The sequence below is a fragment of the Centrocercus urophasianus genome, unplaced genomic scaffold (assembly GCF_019232065.1).
Source record: "Centrocercus urophasianus isolate 14NV4802_14NV808 unplaced genomic scaffold, USGS_Curo_1.0 seq_10, whole genome shotgun sequence".
Classification (NCBI taxonomy): Eukaryota; Metazoa; Chordata; class Aves; order Galliformes; family Phasianidae; genus Centrocercus; species Centrocercus urophasianus.
This window is the reverse complement of record NW_024884142.1, coordinates 72,609,745-72,631,225: the sequence shown is the minus strand read 5'-3', so window position 1 is coordinate 72,631,225 and position 21,481 is coordinate 72,609,745. Positions and strand designations below refer to the sequence as shown.

Here is a 21,481-nt window from a genome sequence, read left to right as displayed (position 1 = left end):
AGACCGAGGAAAGTCATGGAAAAGGGCAGGCAAATTTTAGCCCTAAGGAATGATGAAGAGATTACCTCTGCTTTTTCCATGTCCTCTGTCACTACATTTTCTGATCCACTGAGCAGCAGGACCACAACTTCTCACTGTTTTCTTTTGCTGCCAACATACTTATAGGAAACCCTTCTTGATCTTTGGTTCTCTTGTCATTTTCAACACCAGCTAAGCTTTGATTTTTCTGAGCCATTTGGCCAATGCCTTTATATTCTTTACATGAAGCCCATTCCCTCCTATACCTTCTGTGCACTTTCTTTTTGCAGTTGAGCTCAGGCAGGAGTTGTTTATTTACTCATGCTGGCTTTCTGCCACTCTTCTTTGATTTGACACATGGAATACATAATTGCTAAGCTTTTAGGGGACTAATCAACCAGCTCTCCAAAGCCAATTCCTGAACAAGTTGAAATAGCTTCCGCTGAAGAGTTTCAACTTAATATGCTGAAGCACAAAGTGCATAGTACTTTAGAATCTGGAACAGGAAATCTACCTTGTGCTATGAAGTAACTATTCCAAGGAACAAAATGAGAAAGTGCTATGGGAACCCTGAATAAATCATTAAAAGTTGTTATTTTGCATGATGTATGTGCTTATTGCTTAACACATTCCTATGGCAGAAAACTGAAAATGTTAAGGACTGTTTAGACAGTTATCATAACCTAGTACATCCTGATAAATTCTGGGCTAATTTAATTTATCACTGATTGTCACTAAAGATAGCACAACTATACTTTAACTCCTCAGTTTTATTCCTCTACTCAGTTTTCTTGTAGAATTCAGGAGTACCTTTACAGTTTTTCACTAGTATACATCAATTGTTCATCTCTTAGAACGTGGAGCTTTATCATCACCATAAATAGCTTAAGATATAGACATAATATGAATTCCAGTAGATGATGCCATCTTAGAGTCTTCTTAAAATAGATAAATAAATAAATAAATCATCCAAGCCAGTCCATGTGGTACTAGGAATGAGCTGCACAAACAGCAACTCTTCAAGACAAGACCAAAAGGAATACTGGTTGAAAACAGCATTTTGAGTAATTTGCCAGTGTTTCTTTTCTAGTGTTCCAGGGCTATCCAGAAGCCTTGAACAAAGTGAAATGACCTTTCAGAGCCACAAAAATATCACCTGTAACTCACCCTATATGATTTCCATAATTGATTACCAACACTCATGAATATGTAAGAAAATCAAGCACCAAAGCGAAGACTGGTGGTAGACTATAAATACAGCAGAATATGTTTCAGTTTTGAGCATCTCAAAGCCAGACTGAATTGACTCCCTACAGAACACAACGTCCAACTTCAGTATGTGCACCTCAAGCTCAATTTAAGAAACAAAACCTGAATATTCAATGAAATAATTCAAGTGAACACTTCCTGCTAGCGTAAAAGCCAGCCCTGCCCTCCTACTTTAGAGCCATTCTCCCTCTCTCTCCAAGGTGCCTCTTCTTTCTTTTTGTACCAGCACAAGTATCTTCTGCTGGAAATAGAAGATTTCTGAGAGAATAACTGTTTCTAGTTGGCTGTAGTTGGAGACCCAAGACATACAAAATGAGAATGGACACAAAATTACTTTCAGAACTGAAGACAAACCCGATTTCTCTGAATTCTCTAAGTAACTTAGCAAAGTACTTTTAGAGCTGTCCCAGTTCAGGAGTAATTTCAATTAAGACAGTTTTGAAGTATGCAAAATCTTTATTAAAAAAATCCCAGGGTTTAAAAGTTAGTTTCTCATACCAAAATATTACATTACAGAGATAGTAAGGAAGGTAATTTGCACCACGCACATTCTGTCTGTGAAAGCTATCGCAATTGGCACTATACTTTGTACTCATTTCCAAATGCTAATTATATGGCTCTGTGGAAAATTACAGCACCCACCAATATTGAAATCAGAGAGCTCACCTCTCCCAAACATTGTTTTTATAGAAAGGTATTATCTAGAACATTAAAACTTAAATGCACTTGTAAGGTTTTTTCACACCCTATGCTGCTACCTCACTGCTAACCAAAAGCCACTATTCCTTATAAAAGCATTCAGTCAGAGCAGCCTTTCAAAACATTTTTATAAGGACTGTCTTTATTACATTCAATTTTACTGAAAGATCATACTACAACATGTAAAAAATCAAAGTGTATGGGGAAAGCATATCACATGTCTGAAAGCAGCTTGCTGGTTTTTTATGTATTGTTAGAATAAAAATAGTATCTTCCATTATTTTTACTATTTAAACTTGGATAACAACTCCATTGGCCACTTAGGAGAAAATTAAGGGAAGTCTAAAGGTCTAGATTTCTTCATATAATAAATGGGATGTTGCTTCACTTGACAACTATGTAAATCAAATGATTATGAGCCATTAAGATGATAGGTTGCCTGTACACAGCTGAATTAATCTTACTGGCAACTTACTTCTGCACAATCACACTGATAGAGTCTAACGCTATGCAGCAGTTCCAGTGAGTTTTAAGTAACTTGAAGTGGCTCATCATGCTGTGATTGCATAAAAAGGTGGCTGCAAACAAGGTACCATGCAACCATTTAATATGTACAATAGTTACGTGGATCTTATCCACATCATCTTAAGTGGCACAGAAATCCCCACCATAAACTTTTGATCCTATTCACTTAATCACTTGTTGGATCTTTTAGCTTGGAAACTTTCCTCAAAAAAAAAAAAAAAAAAAAAAAAAAAAAAAAAATTCTGCCTTCAATCAAAAGCTTGTAGTTAAGGATCAAGTATGTTAATACTCCAGTTAACCTACAGAAATTAACCAGTAAGACTTGGCATTATGGAACGGTTTATAGCTGAAGAAAGTGAAGTGGTGAAAAAATCTGAGTAAGATAATCTCATAGGTAAGACTCTGTGAGGATAGATCTCCACACTTACAAGAGCACCGAAGTACCAAAATAGACAACATGCTCTCAAGCTCCCTTAGAAGTTTAAGTTGGATGCTCTGATACCTTGAACAAAAGGTGCCCATATGGACTGGGTTACAAGTGTTCAGTCCAGCCAGGTTCAATGTAATTTTCTTGATTTCCACATACAAGTCAAAAAATGTGGAATCAGTTGGAATTGTTTCTAGGCAATCTTTCGAAATCAATAAGATGTAACTCTTTTTGTATTTGACGGATCACACCTATTATGAAAGTTAACTAGTTTTAAGTTATCAAGAAATTTTACAACTACAAGAAATACTCACCTGCAAAAAACTTGATGTTTGAGGATTCCATTTCTCTTCTGGCCTCCCATGCCATGTGTTAAGAATGCTTAAACATACCTGAGAAAGTCACATGATTAATACCACAGATAAATACTATAATAAATTTGCTTTCCTTGGGTAGAAGAAAATGTTAGCTTTACATCAAGTTCCCTTTTTTTGGGCAAATTTTTGTGTAACTTCATTGCAAAAGATGAGTTTATTTCCCATGAAATTAATATGAAATGAAAGTGGATAAAAGTAATGAGGATAAGGAAGAAGATCATATGCTGATAAAAGAACAAAACAAACACATTACTTTCCTTCAAAGAAAACTTATGGATTCTAGTGGCTCCAAAAATGAATGAATCATTAATATCTGATTCTCTATTTTCTTCTTTAAATACTGTTCTAACACTTCTTGTTTTTAAAGAAAATCATTCTGACTAAGCATTTCAAAGGTGCTCTCTGTCACACTAACAAGGAATTGAAAACACTTATCAACTCTTATGACTTATCTGAATTTTTTGTAGTCAAGTGGATAGAGTTCTGGAACCTTATCATGATGAGAGTGGAACAATCAGAGAAGGGAATGCAATGAGTCAAAATATAAGAAATCTAGATAAGAGTATTCACCGTGACTTAATGTGAAGCATGAGAAAAAGGATAGACATTCTCAAATTTGAATTACATTCAGTGTCTATGTTAAGAAAAAACTGTGTCTAGTATTGGAAAGGAACGTTACAGCTTCTGAAAACAGTAAGCAAGGGGAACCATGAAAGGCAGTGGAAAAAAGGAAAACCATTGGCCATAAACATCTTGCATTAAAGAAGTTGAGTGCCACTCTGGTACAGTCAAAGCTTTTTTGTTGGTCTTCAGTGGAGATATATAGATAACCATTTTGGTTGTTCTACATAGAATTTCATACGTGCTTATTTTTGATATATGTGGAAGTTGCATTTCCCTGGCACACACCTGATTTTCTGTGACGTTTTTGGAACCTTCAGAATGAGGTGTACCACAACATGGAGACTGGGGGCTAGGAAGAGCTCATCATTTGCTTCATCTTTCAATATAATTTCCAAAAGTTGCAGTATTTTTTAAAGCAAAATGGTTATTCAATCCTTTGTTTAGAGTTGCATTTGCTTTTTATAAAGGACAATTTTTCTTCCCTTTAAGAAAAAGCACTTTTATATGGAGAGAGAGACAAGGTATGGGCAAATGCAACTAGTTGCAACTGATATGAAACACACTTTGTCCATGGAAGGAATCCTGGGTCACTTAGCTTAAACAGATCTCTGCCTGACTGATTTAGCAAGAAAAGTGGAAAAGAACATTTCTGCTGATCATTTGATTGTAAAAGGAGAAAAAAAAAACCAAACCAAGCACCTCTAAATTCAGGGAGTGTGCAATACCTCTCTCAGCTTTTTATACACACTTGAATATTTTAATTAAGAGTCAGTTATGAGCAAATTTTCTTAAGTTTTAAGAAAATTTGGAAAAGGAATTGCTATACCACTGAGTAGCAGTAGAACTCAATACTTTGCAACGTTATAGATGAAGACATGCAGGGTTTTCACGAAGTCACTGGACAAAGTGGTACATTTTTTTCACTAAGGTGCATGTTAAGCTGCTGATCAACCCTTGCCCTTTTCTTAAACCTTGCTGGCCACAGCTGCATGACAGCAGGACCTGTCTCCATACACACACAATCACAAAGCATCTGGATGAGCAACCTACATTCGGACAAACTACCAGGTTTGCCAAACCCAGAATACAAAACATACCACATTCTGAGGGCAAACATGACTGGAAGCAAAGTACTGAGTAAACGAGTACTTTGGCCTCCCATTCATAAACTGTTTAATCTTGGAAGATCAGAATCATCATGCTTAAGACACAAAACCACTAAAGAACTTAAACGGAGAAGTTCCATCAGTTTCACAAGAGTAAAGTTGACCTACCTTGCCATCATTGTAGAGATTTGGATTAAATCTCACACTGTGGCCTCCAGTTGTCTCCAGATTCACAAGTGGAGGGGAGTTAGGATAATCTTGTGGAAAATACACATCAAACTCGAAGCACCCATTTGCATAAGGGGTGTCTGCTGGACCAGTAATGAGAACCTACCAATGTTAAGAAAGCAAAAAGACAGTTTTCAGAAAGAAACCTTATATTTGTCATCCAGTTGAGATTTCTGCTGATAATTTTTATTTCCAAACACAACTTATCAGAAATTATTATTAAATATCATCCTCACATACAGGCTATCAGTCTGTTCATTTCAGTAGTCTAGATAACTGAAGATCCCCTGCTAATGTCCATTTCTCCTTACAGATTACGAACGGAAAGCAAAACAGAAGGCGCTAACATGTCTGCCTTCTAGCTTCAGGACAAGAGGTGCTCAGTGTATTTCTCCATACCTACCATTTTTAACTGACTTAATAACGTAGTATACAAAGATACACTTTTGACTGCAATGGAGTAGCAAAACTACATTTTTCCTTTCAGAGAGGCTAAAGAACAAACCCTGTCCTATTAAGTCTACTTCGCTAACAAAGTCCTCTATTGGTAGATGGATGCCCATCAAGTTCTTAAAAAATCATCAGACTAAAATACCACCAACTATATTAGTTTAGAAGTTGAGATAACAACTGAAGTACAAATGAAATACTTCTGTATCTTCTTATATACTGAGCTGAAAGAGGGAAATAAAAAAAACATTACCTTCATAATGTCAAGCCGCTCCTCATCACAACGTACAAAAACACTGGATGAAGATGAGAGAGGCAGTGATGTTGAAAGAGTCACAGCTTCTTGTGCAAGACGTCGGGCTCTGGCAGCACTGTTGGCATCACTTGCATTTTTTACCTGAGACATGTAGTGGTAATTTACTTTAAAAACCAATTTTCCATCATCATCTTCAGAAACCATTTCAAATGTATCTAGAAGAGAAAAAAAAAAAAAAAAGAAAAGCCTCAGGAAAACAGTGAAGTTAATAACAGATCAGTCTTGGATGAAGATTCTGAGTTTTAAAATCAGGAACTGTGTATCAAGAAAATGTGCACTTTGGGAATTAACAGTGATCTCAAAAAACAAAGCATTACCAGTCTTGAGTTAAATGAACTCCTGCAGCAAATTTACAAGCTCTCATATGCAACTTGTCCAATGTATGCCATTTCTGATTTGGAAGGCTACCAGCTTCTCCAGGCATATACCAGCATTCTCCAGGAATATAATGGTATTTATAAACACATAATAATGCTACTAGTGCCAACAGCATTTAATTGTGTCGTGGTTGCAAATGTTATTAGAAGATCATACAAAATTACAGTGAGGTTAATTTTCTTTAGTCATTTAATATACAAAATCTGCAGCTTGGCTGACAGAATGAGAAGCTGCCATTACAAACTTTCCTACCTGCCTATTCCTGGCATACAACTCCACAAACACTTGTGAGGAAAATCCCTTACAAACACAGCAGCAAATAAATGTGACTGCAAATACTGTAACTGCAACTCAAAAAATATTCATAAATACGCTTCTGCATATTTTATTTATTTAAATTTATATAATTTTACAGCTCTATTTGGATGAGATACTATTCTTCATGAATTTCTTCAAACACATTCTTTTATGGCCAAAATGAGCACTGATTCTCACCGTGTTTTCCAAATGCAACATACTGAGTTTCACAAAAAAGCACAGAACGAAGTTTGCGACAGTTCCGTTTTACTCTAACACGTTTTCTTCTGAATTCTATTCCATTTAAAAAATAAAAGCCATATTTTAAAAAAATGTACTTTTAATAAGGCTTGATAAAAGCTTTAACAAAAGTATTTTTATATATGAACTAATGTTGCAATAGAATCTGAGGACTGAAAATCTCACAAATCAGTATTGGAAAGAAAATACGAACATCATATCTGAATTCTGTGACTGGTTCCATTCACGTAGTACACAGATAACGTAACACATTTCCTATTTGTTCAATGACCACATTAGCTGGCAACCTGAGAATACCGACTTGTATAATTTTCCATGTATGAAAAGTATCATTTAAAAATACCTTAAAATTATTTCAAAATATAATTATGGTATCATTGCAACAGATTATTTCTCATGCACACGCTTTCTAAAATACATTCACACTTCTCAACCTACCAAACTGGAGTTTTTTCATGACAGCCACATACTTTTCTTCAAGAGAGCGTAAAACAGACAACGGTTTGGGCTTCACAGCAGCTTTTTTGGAATATTCAGCCATCTTCTTTTCTGTTAAATAAAATGTGATGATTATTTGTAGTTAATGTAATTCTGGGGCAAATACACCAAACATTTGGGGATTATTTATCTTGAAATGACATTTTATGATTACAGTATCTGCAAAGAATTCTGAATACTTGGGATCACTCACAACATACAGATTTTTTTCACAGTATCACAGAATGGCTTGGATTGGAAGGAATCTCAAAGATCATCCAGTTCCAACTACCCTGCTGTGGGCAGAATTCTCAACCACTAGATCAGACTGCCCATCAAGCCCAGTCTTAGAGCATCCACAGCTTTTCTGGGCAGCCTGTGCCAGTTGCCTCACTACCCTCTGAGTGAAGAATTTCCTCCTAACATCTAACCTAAACTTCCTCTCTTTCAGTTTAAAGCCATACCCCTTTGTCACTATCTACCTGTGTAAAGAATCAGCCTCCCTCCTGCTTGTAAGCTCCTTCCAATTACTGAAAGATCATGAAGAGGTCTCCCTGAAGACTTCTCTTTCCCAAGCTAAACAATCCCAACTCCCTCACCTTTCATCATAGGAGAGAGATGCTCCAGCTACTATTTTTTTTTTCCTTTTCCAGGCAACAGTAGTAATTTAAGGCTTTTACACAGCAACTGGAGTATGGGAAAGAGTTGAGGTCATGGTTCCATGCTCAGCTATGCTAGTTTGCTGCCTCTTCTGTCTCATTTCTTATTCTGGGGGATGGAGAGCTTATGCTATCAGAAACATGTTCTTAAAGTGCTGCCAGTTCTGTTCTGTTCCTTTGTCCCTAAGCACATTTCTCTCAAGAGATCTCTTCCAACAATTTCTTCAACAACCTGATGTTTGCTCTACTGAAGATCAGGGTCCTGACTCCAGTCTTTGCCAGGCCTACATTCCTTAAGATCACTAAATGGACCAGGGCATGGTTGCTGCAGGCCAGGCTGCCTCTGATCTTAACCTCTTTAGCCATCTCCACATTTCTCACTGTTACTTTTCATTATCCAAACAGCTAAATAAAGATGGTTATCTCAGCTCAGGAATAATTCAAGACCAGTGCTGCCATGAGTATTCTTTTATCCACTCTCCAATATCAGGAGCTGGTTATAAACTCCTTCACAAAACACATTCTCACTAATTACATCACTTCTCCTTAGTTTTCTTTACTAGACAATCAGGTGGTTGGTTGGCTATATGCAGTTCAATCCACAATTCAGATTTTTGTTCTGCCTACAAACATGCTAATTCACAAGGTTTAGCTTTAATAGCAAAGGCCTTGCTACTATAGGTTATATCTCCTGTCTTCTAACAGGAAAAACAATGTACTACATAACGGTGCAGAAAGTTATGAGATGTCCTCTAACTTGATTTATTCTATACCCTGATTTTTGAATTTAAGACAAATGCAAAGCTCCAGACAGCTGCACTTGAAAATGTAGCCAGTCACTGCAGCGGGGGGAAGTCTTTTCTCTTGCTTTTAAACCAATTTTAAATTATCTGTCAATGAGCAAATAAAAGTATTTCTATTTTACCTTGGTTTGCCTGGCGTAAACTGGTGGTAGCAGCATAAACTATCTCAGCAGTCTTCTGGATGTCTGGTACCAAAAGTGTCAGTCCCTCTGGTTCTTGATCAGAAGTATCGGGCTTTACCCCTGCTTTAGCCTTGTCTTTTTTAGACCTGTGGATGTACAAACATATTTATATATTTTGATTGTGATAACTCAGTCCTTAGCAGCATACTCAATTTCTGAAATGAAGATGTTATATTTAATATTAACTATGCCTGTTTCAGAATTTAACACTTAAGAGCTGGAATAAATTTACATTGTTATACTACAAAACTTAGAGATTCTAATGGTAACGAGCACTCCCTGCCTCATCCTCCCAGCTGTCTTCTGTAAATATTTTAATATCATTTACAGATTACCTTGAATTGGAAGGGAACCATAACGATCACTGAGTTCAAGTCCTCTTTCTCCTTTATGGAGGACTCTTCTTCAAATATCTCTATACCCACCAGAACACGGACAACTGCAGATTCTCCAAGCAGTATCACAAATGCAGGGTTCTGATGCAAGTCACATTAGCTCACTGAATGGAAGGATTTAGGATCCTTGTTCACTAAATGGATAGATTCAAAATCCTCATTCACTAAATGGAAGGACTCAGGGTCCCAGAAAGATCCTTCCTTTGCAATAGCCTATAACCTGAGGTCTGCACTGTGCTGAAGGTTACAACCTTGTGAGTCACCAGAGATGCTTCCCTGCAGAGGTGACGACACCCACAGAGACTCACTGCTCCTGCAGTAGATGATGGCATGGTGCATGTGTGGTGGAGAAAAGAATGCTGTACTGAAAAGATGGTTAATAAAAATGGACATTGACTCAGTTCCATACAGACTCCAAATGTAATCTGAATTGAGTGTTCAGCCTAACCTGCCCTTACAGGAGCAGCCTGGGAAACTGCCCTGCATTGCATCACTTAAAATGAACAAAGTTATGGTGAAGATCTAAACAAGATAAACAGCCAAGAAGCAGCAGCTTTCTTTCCCACTACCATACCTAGAAGCAAAACAAAGCTACCTTAGCAAGAAGAATTAGCAATGTAATGCTTTGATGTTCCAAACATATATTTTGATAAATATCAGTTACAATACGCTTTATTTTGAACTAGATGTAAATAATGCATAAATAACTAATCTCTAAAGTATTCAAAAGAGATGATTACATCAATAACAAAAGTCTTTGCACCACACCTTATAAAATAAAAATATCCCTGGAGCACATTAATAACAAAATTCATTACTGCAGCATGATACAGTTTCTGTGTTCCAGACTTGATCCTAACTGATGTTAGCCCATTGATGACTTCAAGCAACTCTGAGCTTTCAGATCCTCCAAGTCAGGAGGAACACACTGAAGGCAAACAGCACAACTCAGAGTTTAAGAAACAGTTTAAAAAACAGCAGCTGCCTCTCTCATTTACACCATCTGAAGTCCTTATCACTGTCTTTTTCCTTGTGGAAATCTAAGCCAAGATTTTTTAAATAGCTCGTGTTAAGGTTTGATATGTGTATTTGAGTTCACTAAACCTCGGTGATACCTGACATCTCAGACACACTAGCAGGCAGCAGTTCCAGGAGAGGTGTACACAGTTAGCAGTGCTTGCTGTTGGTGTAGAACTCTTATACTTTTACTACAAAATCTTGGAGAAAAATTTCTTTCCTCATTTTGCCTTCCTATCCTTACTTGATTCAAATCTATTGGTATCTAGATTAGAATATCAGCTTATTGTGATTAATCCTGCACAGTTGAGGCTGCTTCAGGACTACCTTATATACATATATTCAGTTATTTGCACAATTACTTGGAGATATTAACAGTGATTTTTAGGTTTGCAGTTTATTTACAATCAACATATGGTAAATCAAACAATTCCCTAGTCTCCAGATGGGGAAGTCTGTCAAGGATTCCCCAGTGGTATAGACTTTCTGATATACACTGATTACAATTTTTGAAGTTCACAGAGTTTTGTCATCACTTGCCTCCTGAGACAGAAATGAATTTCATTGTCAGTGCACTATTATAGCTGACTTTTAGGTTATTTTACAGCAGAAGATCACAGCAGCCCTTTCAAAAATCACATCCTCATAAAATGGTTCATTATGACTATTTAATGAATGCAATTAAAAAATAGATTAGGTACACTAAAAGGTTAAATCTCGTATGGAAGCTCTGGAACTGCTGCTGGAGGTGTGCATCTGGTCCATGCACCCACCTTAGGTAACAACAAGAATGTTCACACTCCCTGGCGTGGAAAACCCAGGAACATAAACAATTTCCATCCTGAAATGGCTATAAAAGGCATGAAACAAACGTAATGTAAAGCTCAAAATGTGAAAGTTGAATGGGGTTCACATACAGCTGATGAACGGGGGACTCGGTACACCCAGAAGTAAACACAGAACACCGGAGTACCTTGTGGCCTGCTGAGGCCTAGCGGTCTCCTGCATGGAGCCTGAGAAAGAAATACTTGTAACAAGATTCTGTTGGCTTTGATGTTGGAGGTCAGGAGCAGGACTTTCAGGGCAGTGCCAACATTGCTCTCAGGACAAATTTACAGCAATACAGAAGACCATTTTTTGGTCCCTAAACCTATATCTTAATATAATCTCAAACACACGATATTATTTTGTGTCCTAACAAAAGAAACCCGCTTAGGTGAAGTATTCTCCCATCTGTGAGCATGTGTAATACGGGCAAAACAAATTATTAGCTGCAGAAACATTGTCCTCCCTTCTTGGTACCGTCACCACTCTATCCTGCTGCTGCAACCCTGCCAGGACTCAGAGCTGCAGCTCTCCATATCGTGTGTCATACACAGGTCTCAGAAGGCCAAAGAGATCCCAGCTGGGGAGAGGGAGTTGCTAAGAATTGCAGATGCTCTCCCAAAACTATGAATGAGGAGATCATACTGAAATTGAAGTGATAAATACAGCAGGATCCTTCCATCTTTCCTGCACTGTAGCAGCCTGCACATACGTTTATGCACACATAAGAACTAGCAGCGTTACCACAATCCTGAGCTCTGAGTTTTTCAGTATTTCAAAGTATCCGAAGAACCAATAATTTGAATAATAAACTAAGATAGAAAATACTGTTTTGAACTGTATCTTATCTATTTTTAGAAAACATTTACATGTCTGTGTTATGCTGTACATTTCTTTCCACCAAGATTTTGTGTATGCAGCAAAATGCATCAGTTAATTAATACAGGCCAAACCTTTGTTTAAATGTTACAATTTTCAGAGTCAAGCAAGAGCCAAATATTTAATTAGGACTTAGAAACTTGCCTTGCAGTTTTTCACCCACTGAAGGAAAAGTGGACAATATCCTGTCAACTCATATTTAAAAGGATGACAGTAACTAATATATTTGCTAGAGAAGACAGCAGTGTACATGCTAATAATTTAAGCCATTAATTTAGCTTGTGCTGGAAGATGACATCCTTCTTTTCACGCCGTGCTAAATGAATAATGAATGATACACTCCCAAGGCAACTTTAATTTTTAAAGCCAATACTTAGAGTTACTCACTCATGCCAGGTACTTAGAGGTAAACGTGACAATATGGAATGATACATTTATCAAATTACTCACAAAATAAAAGCAGTGAACCATTCTGTACTGCAGAGATGTTGCTTGGAACAGAATTCTACTCCATTTTATACTGATGGACACTTTGTTGTGATTAAATTGCCATGAGATCGGTATCACCCAGCCCTAATGCCAGACACCAAATAGATGCACATTCCTTCCAGTAACCTACAGATTTTTAAACCAATATCCTGAAATGTGGCAAAACAAACAAGGGAACCTGCCTTTGCAAATAGAACTGAGAAAGCCTAGTAGCCTCCTCTGAGATGGCTCCGCACACTCATCCTCAGGTGCTTCAAGCACTGTATTTACAGACTGTAAATTGAAGATTTCAACAAGGATTGCAGGACTGCTCCCTGCCACCAATCATGAACCCCGAACATGAGAGTTCCCCAGAAAAAACTGGTAGTGGTTTTGTCTCTTAAAAAACAATTAAATAATTACATCCAAATTCTTGGGACTTCATTAGAAAGGAAACTGTTATTTGCAGAATGCACCGTTTCATTTAGAAGTCTGTAGAAGATCAGTCAATGCACTGAAAAGCTATAGCAGGGAAAATGCCGCAGGCTCAGCTGATTATATTCTAACTTCTCTGCACAACAGAAAAAAACAAAGAGCTCCAACAGCAAAGTGACAGGCAGGGTCAGATACTTTCAAACCATCTTGGAACTGTGCTGCATTGACTCTTAGCAGCAGAATGACAAATGACAGAAGTGTATAAGACTAAGGAATTCAGGTCTTCCTGAAGCAGTGACCACTTGGGTGTCATGGAAAGTAAAAGCATTTCTAGTTAGGAATTTCTAGACATAGGCTTGCTATGTTCCACATTACACAAATCAGACATCAGATTATTTTGTCTAACTGAAGCATTTGCCACAGACTTCACAAAGTAAATGGCTGTTCATACATGCCTGCTTTGCTGCACAGAGTTCTCTGCAGCAGAGGACAGGGGAAGAACAAATGTCCCAAACTCACTTTCGGAACAACCCTCTCGGAAGCACTGCAGTTAGTGATGGCTTTGCCTCCCTATCAGACCAACAGCCATAAGAGCGGCTGATTCCTAAACATCTTCTCCATTATCCAGAAGGTTCTTGACTTTTCAATTCAGTACTATGGCATTTGAAGATAATGAAACTGAATGCTAACTGGAACCCAAAACCAAACTGTTCCCTTTGAATTTTGGATGGAAGTCATGTTCCAACATGGAAGTGACATTTGGTAGACATGCAAGTAGAACTGCTGTTCAGTTAAAGGAAAATGTTGTCTTTGAAAGCAGCTCCCATAATTATGTTGTTCTTATGGCATTTGACCTAAGAAGGGCAACAGATTGTCCCATTTAAGTAATTCATGCCAACACTTGCTTATATTGCTGGCAAACCTTCAGCTAAAAGGCTGAGAACGAAAACCTTCCACTCCAATGATTCCAGGCTGTCCAGGCTGTTGGTATTTTCATTCCAGTTTATATACAGCTATACAGCTTTAAAGACAAACAGTATTATGCTTAAACCAATGAGCAAAAGGCATATAGATAATATAACTGAACCAATTACAATTTAAAAAAAAAATCATCAGTTATTAATACTGACAATAATTCTATGCCCAAAGAATTATTCTTCATTTTCAGATCCTAAGATGACACTAAAGAACTATTAGTACCATGTTTTATTTTATCAAAACAAAAAAGAGTTTATGAGAGTAATGGTCAAGTGCTGTTCTCACAGAGAATCTTTTTAGACTTTAACTTAGGGAAATAACATGAGAAGGCACAGGTTTCCATGCCCATTATATCTGAGACTACCCAACAGATGCCCAGACTAACAAAACAAGAAAGTATTTATACTGGAAATGAATTACACAGAAGCCAAATACAATTTTCTTTCCTATTTTAAGAGGATTACATAGACTCTGATCTTCCTACGACTGCCACAAAAGTGGGAAGTTCTTGGACAGGTATCGAACATAAAGTAATATTACTCTCTTTCTCTTGTATTAAGTCAGCAAGAAAATCACACTGTGGTACTACATGCTTGATGCAAGACTAGAAAGCTAAGTCAAAAAGTACTAGAAATTATTCCAAATAATAGGATTCCTGCTCAAAATTTCAAGTACTAATTGGCCTGTGTTCTCAGTTTACAATGGGAGAAAAATATTTTACATACACCTTTTTCAGATATTGTATTTATCTCTGTCTCATGATATTTCAGCATATGCCTAGGGAGGTCATTTCATTTTTTCAGGCAAATATGAATACTGTTTCTTAATGAGCCAACTTCATATTGGAAGCAATTGATGAACCTAAGAAACTTCTTAACTGCTGGTGGCAGAAAATTATTAAGAGATTAAGAATGGGAATCTGAACTGCAGCATTTGCCTTTCAGTTCTCTCACTTCCCTCAGTCAGGGCATAAAAAGCTGATTCAACCATCACAAAAAAACCCATACTCAAATCTTCAGCTCTGGAAACCGGAGAGGCTGGAGACATCCAGAAAGAGATGAAAAGTTGGTTGTGAAATCTGTACCAAGTCCAGCACCTGCCAGAGGCACAAGGGATTGGGAAGCATGCAGGAGCTTCTTGCTTCTGTGAGTGGCAGTCCAGTGACTGTTCCCTTCAAGCAACAAACACACGCAGCACCAACTTATTTGGTCAACTGATTTAAACGAAGTCTTCTCACACTTGTCGCTTGCCTGGTGAGCCATAACAAAAGTGCAACCTTTCATGTAAATCAACAGTTATGTTCAGTGACAGCAGAATTTCAGAAGATAAGCCAGAATTCTGCAGAGTGTGAGAATCAAAGATCAAATTCATCTGATCACTCAGAATTTCTTTGAGAAGATGGCTTGGTCTTTGAAACAGAACAGCCAGAAACCGCAAAGAACCAAAAGAAAGACAAAACTAAGTTGTTCAGGCTGTTAGAATTATACAAAATGGCATTATATTTATCCAAAACATGCAGTTTTTCTTTGTCAAAAGAGTGAATTCAGAAAGGGAAAAACAATTTAGCAATACAGGTACTGGTTGTTACTGAACAGAACAGGAAAAAGACTGCTGGTCTAAACCTTACTGTTGTTAAGATCCATGGCCCAACCAGCCTGGGACAGATAATAGGACAATAATACCAGGTCTGATAAAGCAAAACTGGCATGTAACCATAGAGTAGAACTGTGGAGCAGAATCATCAAGGAAAAATGCAGCTACCAATTAGCCTGGGTTCACACATTCTGTGGAAAAATCTGTATTTATTACTGGCTTTTTAAAAAGGCAATAATAAAGGGTGGTACCAAGAGACTGGTCTTACTGAAACAAGCTGTCATTTATGACTTGGCTGCATAACTTTCCTTAAGAAGTCCCCTGAACTCTGTATGGTGCACAGAACAAGCCTGTATGGCTTTATACTGCAAGCCTCATGCAGCCTGATAGCATCACTGCAGAGAAGGGATATTTGGACACTTTTCCATTTGTTTGTTAATGGCTCTGTCAGACTGCAGGAGTGTTTGACAAGAACTGTCAAGTGTGGAGTTTCTTGGAAAAGGGTAGAAGACCTTGAAACCTGGCACAGACAGCTCCAGGGCATTCATTTGTAATTTCAAATCATCTTCAGCATACCAGCTCACCTCTAAAGCTCATGTTAATGGAAAGATTAACTGTTGTAGAATCACCATGTGCAGAAGCATTCTTTAAATACGTACTGCCAACAGATAATGCTAGTCAAAAACCTTCAGCTATCTTAAGCTTGCAGTATACAGCAGAATTCTCACTACAAATAACAGCTAAGTCTTTTGCCTTCTTAATCTTATACTTCGTGACGGAACCCAAAAAGGCTTCTCTGCTAACCAGTTAGCCTCTGACAGACAATCCCTGAGGAATCCTTACTCAATGGGTACCCACTGAGGAATCCTTACACAATGGATAAAGGAGCACAGTAGCACATACAAGAAACCTGGGATATTTCTGGTAAAAAATATCATCTCGTTTAATCCTCCTCAATCTCACCCTTTACAGAATGGGCATGTTTAAATAGCTTCCAAGGATGCTCCTGCTTTCAGACTGACAGCAGGAAATGTAAAGTCCTCACTGAAAAAAGAAATTTGAAATGTGAAGCTCCTAGACTCTTAAGCAGCAGTCCTCTTTCCAAAAAAAGTATGAAACCCACCAACTTATTTGTGTCATGGAAAAAAAATGCTAGTAAGTAACATAATAAATTAGAATATATACATAGTAAAGACAAAGGTATGTTCTCAGTCTGGACAGTGGCATAACGGCTGTGATAATGAGAACAATTACCTCAATCGGTTGGTATAGGTATCTACACAGGTCTTCATTTTAGCTAACAAGGTCCCAACAGAAGCTTGTGACTCCAACTGTTCTTCTTCCTCTTCGCTATTTTCTCCGGACAGAGGAAGCAGTAATGGCACCATCGACGTGCAAGATGCGATAGCACGGAGTAATTCCAACAGGGCTCGGTAGAGAGGGACGTGTCGGGCCATATCCAAAACTAGGAGGAAAAACAATTCACATTTATTACTAAAACTATATAAAACTAATTAAAATGTTAATGACAGTTATATAACGTGGTATTTTGTAACAGCCATTTAACATTTATGTTAAGTTTTAATTGACTTGTCTGGAATAAATTGGGAAGATACCTAGAAAACAAAGGTTAGCAAAAGACACAAGAGAACAAAAGAAAAAGTGCTAATGAGTACACAGTAGATTACCATACCAACAATTCTTTTCTGGAAGCTTATTACACAAACCTGGCTCATGGTGTATGCTGGCAGAGATGGCAAACAAATATCTATAGGGGAGAAATTCTAACCTTTTACTCCCAGACAAAGTGAAAAGCTATATAGTGTAGCACTGCAGCATTTGGCATTCTAATAGCATAAGCATTAATAAAAAAAGACTTAAATATCATCCATTTTTATCTATAGTTACATTCTCCTTTGGGAAAATTTGTCTGTATTACTGCAGGAATATTTATAGTCATGAAATAAATTTACCTGCTCAGAGGTCTAGCTTTTCTCCTTTCCAATTAATATCATCTTAAAAAACAATTATGCATTCTTCAGAGCATGCACTATTTGAAAAGGATGCATATTTTATCTGCACACTTCTGAGCTACAAACCAAAAGGATGAATAAGAATATATACTAGAAGGCAAAGTTTACAGTTCTAGTGTTGCTCCAATTGATCAGAGTAACTGAGGCAGTACATAGCTATCAGCTCTTCTAAGTAGGAAAGACATGCAGAGACACTCATGATTCTAATGGATTCTCTAGCACCACATTGTTTGTTTTTCTTTTCCACTTGCCTGGACAAATATGCAATGGATGTCATTTCAACTGACTTTACATCATTAATAGAAATCCTGAAAATGTAGCAATACTCAGATACTTTAACACAGCTGCTTCCTCTGTCCCCAGGACATACTATTTTTAACCTAACTGCAGAAAAAAAGCCCTTGCTCTAGTTCAAAGTGTTTACAAATGACTGAGTTTGATAAAATACATTTCTGCTTTTTCCAACACACACACACAAAAATTAACTGACAACTTGCATTAGGACAGAATGAAGCACAGAATAACTCTTTAATGTTTCATTTAGCACATCTCACCCTCCAAGCTAAAGCATATCACAAACTCTCACGTCCCATTACCAATCCCTTAGCACTAAATGCAGCATGATGGCTCAGGATAAATAGCCAACTAAAATTCAACATGCAAGTTTATCCAAGTTTTCCAAGTCTCTCTTCTTTGATCAAAAGTTTGCCATTTGTATTTTGAAACTACTGAAACACCCCAAACACTTGACTGGGCAAAGTTTTTTTTGGTTGAACAGAAGTAGGATTTACTGAAACAAAGCATTAATCTGTTAGGTCTGGTATCACAGCTCTGAAAACACCTTGTGCTTAAACATATCATATTTAAATCAAACCCCAATGAATTTAAACATCGGCATTTGAAAAAATCACCTTCCTATTTTCCATAAAATATATATAAAACACACATTCATTCCGTATGCTCACAGCCTACTCTGCAGTGAATAAAGACTGCTCCACTGAAAAATCCCTCAAACATGTAAAATGCTCAGTAAAGCAACAAGAACAGGTCTGAGGTGAAGAGGTCTGTGAAGGGCTGGTACATCTGGGCTGCTGGAGAAAAAGCGTGAGTGGAAAACAAAGAGATGAGATAAAATGCCCTGCCCTCCTCAAAGTCCACCTCCAGCCTGCAGTGCTGAAACCATACAAACAGCAGTCTGCTGTCAGACAGCTGGGGAAAGGATAAACCCCAACCCTTTGATAACCATAGCAGTTCACTCCTGGAAAGCTTTGCTCTTTCCTTAATTTAACCAACAAATTTTCTCAAGGCCAGAAAACATCATTTCAAATCCTTCAGTGCCTGTTTGCCCTCTCCTCCTTGGCTGGATGGAGAGCTACGTTCAAATTCACTGCCGTGAGAGAAACTGAACTGACATCAACTTTAACACACAAATGTCTTCTAGGAAGAAAGGACAGAATTGATGTTTTTATCAGGTTCAACTAACTTACACTGCTTTGCAATTGTTCCCTTGTGAAGCAAATGAAAACATTTGCTTGGTTTCAATTTAAACACTACTTTTAGAGAACAGCTACCATTTTTTAGTTTTATTTTTTACTTTCATGTTTATCACTGTTTTTAAAATACTGCCTTCTAGACTCTTCTATCTCAATTCCTTGTTCTCAATGCGTCTTACTCTACTTTTGTTCATTATACTTAGTAAAGATTATGATCTGTGCAAGTATGCTTGTCCAAAATACCAGAAAAGAATTCCCCGTAGTCCCCAGTGTAAAACCAAACAGAGAGGAAAACTTTCTCTCTTCAGAACTGGATATCTGGGTAAGTATAAAACTTGCTGTAAAGAGCTCAAAATCGGCAAACTGCTGTTTATTATATTTATTGGGCAGTTCTTCTATTCCTTGTGCCTCGTTCACTTACAATTGAAAGAAGATGCCAAACTGACTGCAGCATCTGTTTTCTGAAATAAGATGACTCAAGCATTTTAACAATCTCGACATTTACTTATAATTAGAAGTTCCCAAGTGGATTATGCTCCATTTTTAAGTCACCATGCTTAAGCCACTAGGAGTACACAATGCTTCTCTGTAAAGGAGCCACCTGGCCCAGCTCTGCTGCTGTGTCCACCCTCTGCTGCCTGGACCAGCAACACGTACTCATGTGGCCCCAGAATCTCCCAGCAGTGACACAGAGCACAGCAAAGCCTCTATGGTCAGCCTGGAGCACCCGGGCTCCAGCATCATCTTCATTGCTCCTAGAGTTTGCAACATGCTAAGTTAGCTGGGATCCATGAGATACATGTCTTTCCTTTAGATATCATTAGCTGTGTAGATGGGAGAGTACTTCAGAAATACAAATTATATGGCTCTTTAAAAAAAAAAAAAAAAAAAAGTCATTTAGATCCTGTATTTAAGTCCTTTAAGGGAACCAAAATTAAAAGGAATCAGATTTTCTCCATGTAGTATTGCGGAGAAAAACATACAATGCAAATCTGAAAATTAAGAAATCCCATTTCCATCAAATAGATGCAATGGTACCTTTAGACTTCCATCCTTACGTACTTGTACCTCTCTGTCCATAATCACAGCAATTTGGCTTTTAAGCAAATATAAACACCAGTGAAGAACAAGTGTTACAAGTAAGCCACTGCTGCTGCAGCATGCTGTACCTTGGGAACACATGGAACTTCTCTTCTGTATTACTGAATTGGGCAATACAAGTTTACAGTAACATTTTATTGATGTTAAATACAGCGTCTTCTTGTGTTGGATTTTCTTTTCTACATATCAGAAAATAAAAATAAGTAGTTTTGCTCTCAGAGATGCTATAATTTGAATAGTATTAGCACATCTTAAATATATCAGAATTATTTTTATATGGGTGCTTCAGTTGTATAAGGCAGCACGAACAGCATTTAAGTTACATGGGCACATACATGAGCATACCAAACAGCAAATACACTGCATTCCTAAGAAAATGAAAACAGGAGATTGAAATTCTTGGCTTGGTAATAAATGACAGATGGATACATTACCCAGGATTCTCTGCTATTCCAGCACCAAAAATATTATCCAATAATCACAAATATCTGTTAGTCTCCTGCTGCAGTATTTGCAATTTTGAAAGGCAAAGAAGCCTAAAAACAGGTCAAAAATGGCAATTCATAAAACCAAGCTTCCCTCGTACCTCAGAAGTGAGCAGTTCTGCCTGGGGGCTGGTGGAGGGGTGAAGAAACTGAAGTGATTTTAAGAAGTCTCCACTGGCAGAAGGTACTGAGCATCTGTCTTTAGAAAATGCCCATCTTTCACAAATACCAAAAGGTTGTGAGATATGAAAGCACCTACCACATCGCTGAAGAGTTCTCAACACAATCCAACTATTCCTGGAAAATAACTGACTTAGGTTCAAAAAAACCTGTGTGTGCTTTTAAGAGATTTGGATTGCCTTCCACATGTATTTATGCATCACTGATACAGCTCTACTTCTTAAAAGACCTAAGTCTACCCATATGCAATTACAACCTCAATATATGAAAAAGCACGTGAGGACAGGTAGCTTCATAGGATCAAGGTACTGCCTCAAATTATGTAAGTATCTGTAACAAGGTAATGCCCCTGTGGCTCTAATGCATTTGCTTTCTTTTAATATTACACAATATTCAAACAAAGAATAGCCAGGCCTAATGGCCCATTAAATAGATAATACTGAGCAGCAATAAATTTTTCTGCAATTCATTTAACAACCTCAGTACAACTTAACTGGGTATGA

The 21,481-nt window shown here is 37.5% G+C and overlaps 1 protein-coding gene across 6 annotated transcripts in view; it reads right to left on the bottom strand.

The window, feature by feature from the left end:
- Nucleotides 1-21,481, bottom strand: part of BIRC6 (baculoviral IAP repeat containing 6) — a 169,817-nt gene that overhangs the window by 8,032 nt on the left and 140,304 nt on the right. For all 6 annotated transcript variants that reach the window (XM_042812417.1, XM_042812440.1, XM_042812432.1 and 3 more), the window contains exons 66-71: nt 16,941-17,151; nt 9,037-9,182; nt 7,414-7,524; nt 5,977-6,194; nt 5,214-5,375; nt 3,253-3,330 (exon numbers count right to left, since the gene is read on the bottom strand). In XM_042812417.1, the coding sequence (XP_042668351.1) occupies nt 3,253-3,330; nt 5,214-5,375; nt 5,977-6,194; nt 7,414-7,524; nt 9,037-9,182; nt 16,941-17,151 (926 nt within the window). The remainder of the gene's footprint in view (nt 1-3,252; nt 3,331-5,213; nt 5,376-5,976; nt 6,195-7,413; nt 7,525-9,036; nt 9,183-16,940; nt 17,152-21,481) is intronic.